We start from the raw sequence: 6,208 nt of genomic DNA on the forward strand, positions 1-6,208 counted from the left end.
TAGCAACCAGTATTCTTGATAAGCTGTTGCACCAATATATTCCGTTCCACTGACCATCTTAAAAACAAAATGGTGAAGGGCTCAATAGACATTATGTGCATTAGGCCTACAGGGTGATGAATCATGCAACACGGTTTGGCTCGCATGTAAAGTTTGTCCCAACATGTAGTCTTCGAACTTGGTAAGTGCACAATGAACAATCCACCCAAGTAGATTCCTTTCATTGGTCCTACACTGACACCCTGTGGTTTTCAAAAGTAAAGCAGTCATTTTCACACCCAGACAAACTACATCATTTAATCAAGGGATGGTTCAATTACACACTTTTCATATTAAGTGTTTTAGGACAAGCTAAAGCGTTAGATTCTGCAATTAGAATTTATGAAGAATATAACAAATGGTTCATGAGCTGAGTTCAACTGTCCATGACCCAAAATATAAGCTTGTTTTACACCAATGTTTGTAAACACATTTTTGCATCATAGCTCTATGAATTTGAGTGGTTACATATCCCTCAGCGTTTTACCAAAACGGGCAGGGAGCATGCTTTGTTTCTACTGCTGATTTGAGCTCACATATGCAGCATCTACTGTGAATACGGGAACATTGCCTTTCAATTTCAATCACACTGTAAAGCCGAACTTCTGCGACACGGATTGAATAGAGCCCTTAGCTTGTAATGCAGTATCAATTTACTAAAGTGGGTCTCACAATTCTCCCATCCTTCTGAGGACCCTTGCTGTTTCAACAACTATGGCTACATCCTGATTCTCCACCCTTCCCATAATGGATTTAAGGGGGGGAGAAAAACACTCGCCAATAATTACACCAATCCAGAGCTCGTAAATCCATGACAGGAAGTATACACACTTTTGGAACAAAGTGGAGAATTAGGGGCACAACCATAGTTTCAGTAATACAACCACAAGTGTTTCCAGATTGTTGAGTTTTAAAGATAGTAGAGCTTGTTGGTAGATGGTTCTCTGTTAGGAGGACTCAGAGGTCGCTTCTGTTGGTTCAAAGGAGGCCACTGGTGTAGGGAGGAGTGTTTCCATCAATTTGTCAATGACCACTGGGGCACTGGAGGATTTTGTGTCCGGGATGAGGGCAGGTCTCTGCTCATAGGAGACTTTGACATTTGCAGGTGGAAGAGTGAACTGAGATGGAGGCAGAGTTATCCCTGGGACCAGTGGCAGCTGAGGGTTGAGCATGGCTAGATTTAGGGGAGGAAGAGGGGCCAATGGAGGGAAACCTGAGGAACACAGGTGGAATGTTTCAGCAATACAGAAATGTTACTGAAAGTAGTATTCAAATAAACAGCTTTAAAAAAACATCAAAGAATCTTCAAAACATTGATATTACCTGCTGGTGGCATCCCTCCAATACCTGGTAACGATACAGTGCCGAAGTCTGGCAAAGTGAAATTCAAATTTGGCAGGTTGGGAAGGGGAGGTAGTCCTCCGGGTAACGACATTAGACCTGTGCAGGAAATATGAATTTAATTAAATACACAAAGCCATATGCAAATTATACATGCAGCATAATATTGTTACCAAACTAGAACCGTGTCTAGCGCGTACCTGGTAACGTGGTAGCAGGGAGGACTGGAGGTACAGTGCTTAACAGGGGGCCGACTTGGCTAGGCAACAGTGGCATAGTAGGCACTCCTTGGACAAAGACAATCCATTGTAATAAAATCGAATTGTATTTGTCACATGCGCCGAATACAACAGGTGTAGACCTTACCATGAAATGCTTACTTACAAACCCTTAACCAACAATGCAGTTCGAGAGAAATAGAGTTAAGAAAATAATTTAAAAAATAAAAAGTAACACAGAATAACAATAACGAGGCTATATACAGGGGGTACCGGTAGCGAGTCAATGTGCGGGGGTACAGGTTAGTCGTAATTTGTACATGTAGGTAGGGGTAAAGTGTCTATGCATAGATAATAAACAGCGATTAGCAGCAGTGTAAAAACAAAGGATGGGGGTGTCAATATAAATAGTCCGGGTGGCCATTTGACTTTGGGGCCTTCCTCTGACACCGCCTAGAATACTAATCTCTTACATGGTGATATCAAGTCAGTAAGCAATATGCATCTAAATGAAGAGTAATGATACCTAGCATACCTGTTTGTAGAGCGTTCGGGACAGTGAGAGGAACTGAGCTGACTGACAGGTCAGAGAGATTTTGTCTCAACCCAGTAGGAGCAGAAGGCACCGCAGGTTGAGGACTGACAGCAGAGAGCTGAACCTGAGGAACAAATTAAAACTGGGATCAACACCTAGTGCTGTAGAATATTATCATAGTACATAAATTCCCTCATGTGACTGGCAGGTATGAGTGAAAAGAAGTTGGTCATTTACAAAAATGTCTTACCTCTGTGAAGCCATCCTTGAGTGGGGAAACTGGTTCACTTGGAATCTGTCCAGGGAAACTGATCTTCTTACCCTCTTCAAATGGCTGTGTGGGTATCCTGTGCAGGTAGCCATAGCCAATCCCACAACCTAGGCTGAAGAAGGGCAGAGAGAGTAACTGTGCTACCTGCTTGCCTATAGGCACATCAGCTAAATGAATTAACAACAAATGTCAATGCCATTACCTGCCCTCTCCACCCCATTCAGAGTTTGGAGTAATGACCACCTCCCGACAGTTGTCCGTGTCAGTGTTATACACATACAACTTAAGCCCTTTCCCTTCATGAGTTTCAATGAGGGAGAAGAGATCTTCAGACTGCGGGGAAGACAAAGTCAAACACTATATCAATCATCATCATCATCAACAGTTTAGTGTAGGGAGAACATCATTGAATTGTCACTAAAGAAAGGCATTCCACACACCTCGTTCATGACAGTGTCTGCACCTATGATGTAGTCAGTGAGTGGTCTCAAACCAGCCAGGGCTGCAGGAGAATTTGGCTCCACTTCCTGAGGACAAGAAATAGAATACAGATCGATATTGTAAATATATGCACTCGGGTTACTGAAATCAAATGTATTCATATAGCCCTTCTTACATCAGCTGATATCTCAAAGTGCTGTACAGAAACCCAGCCTAAAACCCCAAACAGCAAGCAATGCAGGTGTAGAAGTCTTCACATCATGATTAAGCTACACAATCATGGTGTTTCCAGTTTTACATTCATTCATGTCCACAGCTCTAAACTGCAAGGCGAGTCGCTCACCAAAACATGCCACACATTCTCATTGGCTCCTTCGAAGCTGCAGAATCGGATGCTGACACCCAGCAGCCCCTGGCCTCCCCACATGTTGCTGGGTGTGACTGTTGTCTCCCTCAGCTCAAGTGTCTTGCTGCTGTATACCAGCATCTTGATGGGTTTCTCCACGTTCACCTTCAGCAAGTCTTTTAATGTGTCATTATCTTTGTTCTGACAAGAGTGAAGACGTTAGCAGATTTGAATGGGTTTTGACTAGGTGGTATAAAGCTACGACCAGACGTGACTTTTTCGTAGCAGGTTAGGAGATCTTACACAGCAGGTTAGGAGAATGAATGTAGCAGGATTAGGATTATAGGGTTAGGAAAAGGGTTAGGTAAAATGCTCTCCTAACCTGCTACAAAAAGTAACTTCTGGATGTAACTGTCTAGTCACAACCATGTTAAAGTGCATCACCTGTAAACAAAGTTAGTCCACCTATTGGTTGTCTTGTATCCCTGGCTTTGAAAACATTTGAGCTGCAAGGGATCTGACAGATACAGGAGGTAGATCATTTGAGAAATGACAGCTTACCAATCTTGTGTCACTGATGGAAATAATAAAGTCAAAGAATGGTTCCAATCCTGCAAGATGACCAGGGGAGTTCTCTTGCACCTGCAAATTGAGACATGAAGTTTGCACATGGCTTATTCATTTTATTGCCTTGAAACATTCAATGAAACAACAAATGTGTTCTGGATTGAAAGGACATCACACCCCGTCACTGCACATTGACGGACCGGTTCCTCAAGTCAAGTGATGGCCTAGCTTCATGGCTGGCTTGCAATCTAGTTAGCTAGCCAAATCAGCTAGCAAGGTGTCAGACATTGCTCTGTTTACTTGGTTAGACTACACATAGTTTGTTTTCTGAACAGCAAACATGTTGTGAATTGCTCATAGGAAGCCCCTAAAATACACACTGACAGGCTACAGCAATCAGAAGGCCGCAACATCATTCAGTCTGTTGACAAGCATTTCTGTGTTGTTCCCATTATCAGCTATCCCAGTTACAGCATGGTTTAGCATATGACCCCGTGTGCTAGCAAATATCCATACTCTGAGGACGTGATAACCTTCGGATCCTCCTCCAGGTATTTCGATGCTCTGTGCTCCCCCCATGTCTCCTCAATCCCTGGATATTTTGTGGTGAAACTGCGATTGGCTGGCTAGCCACAGTAGCTTTTATTTCCCTCTGTTTCCGGAACGATGCGAAAGATAGGCAACATTGCCTACATAGCAACACTTCCGGTACACTGCAAGAGAGTTTCTAAACCCAGAGACGCAACAACGTGAGTCTTCCGGGAACGCTTGCCAAGCAGACCAAGCAGGCCGGGGTTTGGGGTTTGAGAGATCAATAACATAAGTTGTTCCTATAACATTGTTCCTTAGTTGTTCATTTTCTCGAAATCTAAAAGCACAACTTAGATTCGAACCAATCTTAAGTAGTTGAACATGTTATTACTCCAACCTCGTGAAATTGACAAACTGAAATGTTTTCATTTTCGTCAAAAACAACTTTATATTGAAGGAGGGGCTTTGATTTGACTGTTTGCACACGCTCTTTTGGCGCAAGACAACCGTTGACGTATTTCTGCGCATGCGCTATGCTTGCCAATGTCGCCATGACATCGCATACAAGCGTGATCGAGAATTTCTATTGGATAAGCAGTTTCTGCTTATCTTTATACTGTACTGTCTTTGGTTTCTGGCATCGTCAAAAACACAAGGTGCTAAAACTTTGTGGCTTTTTTGTATGTTCAGTTCATTGTGTTTTTTTAAATACTTTTTTTTATCCAGTTAATCAAACGAATGTGTGTGTTATGAAAAGTTACAAAGAAAACAAAAAAGTAACTCAGGAAAGACTCCTTCTCAGCAGTTTAGTAGGCTATGCATTTATACAAATGTTGACGCTCTTATTTGATGATTATTAAAGAAAAAAAATGTAATGTGAATTGTGTATAATGTTAAATCAACTTGCATTGGTTATTTTCCATGTTTTACAATGGGACAGTATAGCTATAGAAAGCAGTGCTATTATGTCTACAGTGCCTTCAGAAACTATTCACACCCATAGACTTTTTTAACATTTTGTTGTGTTACTGACAGAATTTAAAATGTATTCAAATTAGCTTTGATGTCACTGTCCCACACACAATACCCCATAATGTCAAAGTGGAATTATGTTTTTAGAATTTTTACAAATTAATTAAAACTTAAAAGCTGAAATGTCTTGAGTCAATAAGTATTCAACCCCTTTGTTATGGCAAGCCTAAATACGTTCAGGAGTAAAAAGCGACCTAATAAGTTGCATGGACTCACTCTGCGTGCAATAATGGTTTTTATGATGATTTTTGAATGACTACCCAATCTCTGTACCCTACACAAACAATTATCTGCAAGGTCCCTCAGTTGAGCAGTGAATTTCAAATGCAGATTCAACCACAAAGACCAGGTAGGTTTTCCAGTACCTCACAAAAAAGGGTACCTATTGGTACAGTTGAAGTCGGAACTTTAAATATATTTGGCTAAGGTGTATGTAAACTCAGTTTTTCACAATTCCTTAAATGTTATCTAATAAAAATTCCCTCTTAGGTCAGTTTGGATCACCACTTTATTTTAAGAATGTGAAATGTCAGAATAATAGTAGTGAGAATGATTTATTTAAGCTTTTATTTCTTTCATCACATTCCCAGTGGTTCAGAAGTATACATACACTCAATTATAATTTGGTAGCATTGCCTTTAAAATAGTTTAAATTGGTTCAAACGTTTTGGGTAGCCTTCCACAAGCTTCCCACAATAAGTTGGGTGAATTTTGGCCCATTCCTCCTGACAGAGCTGGTGTAACTGAGTCAGGTTGTAGGCCTCCTTGCTCGCACACGCTTTTTCAGTTCTGCCCACACATTTTCTATAGGATTGAGGTCAGGGCTTTGTGATGGCCACTACAATACCTTGATTTTGTTGTCCTTAAACCATTTTGCCACAACTTTG

The 6,208-nt window shown here is 41.2% G+C and overlaps 1 protein-coding gene across 2 annotated transcripts; it reads right to left on the reverse strand.

Annotated features, from left to right (window-relative positions):
- Positions 1-283: 283 nt before the first annotated feature.
- Positions 284-4,470, reverse strand: LOC129816283 (Golgi reassembly-stacking protein 2-like). 2 transcript variants are annotated; one of them, XM_055870571.1, is made up of 10 exons: positions 4,275-4,470; positions 3,753-3,833; positions 3,189-3,392; positions 2,845-2,931; positions 2,607-2,737; positions 2,384-2,516; positions 2,134-2,257; positions 1,581-1,664; positions 1,363-1,479; positions 284-1,252 (listed from the first exon to the last, which is right to left on the reverse strand). In XM_055870571.1, exons 1-10 carry the CDS (start codon positions 4,335-4,337, stop codon positions 987-989), a joined length of 1,290 nt encoding a protein of 429 aa, XP_055726546.1. In that variant the 5' UTR covers positions 4,338-4,470; the 3' UTR covers positions 284-986. The 2 variants fall into 2 exon arrangements, with proteins under 2 accessions (XP_055726546.1, XP_055726545.1); XM_055870570.1 differs by having other exon boundaries at positions 1,581-1,667; positions 4,275-4,469.
- Between the last annotated feature and the right edge of the window lie 1,738 nt (positions 4,471-6,208).

The sequence above is a fragment of the Salvelinus fontinalis genome, chromosome 19 (assembly GCF_029448725.1).
Source record: "Salvelinus fontinalis isolate EN_2023a chromosome 19, ASM2944872v1, whole genome shotgun sequence".
Lineage (NCBI taxonomy): Eukaryota > Metazoa > Chordata > Actinopteri > Salmoniformes > Salmonidae > Salvelinus > Salvelinus fontinalis.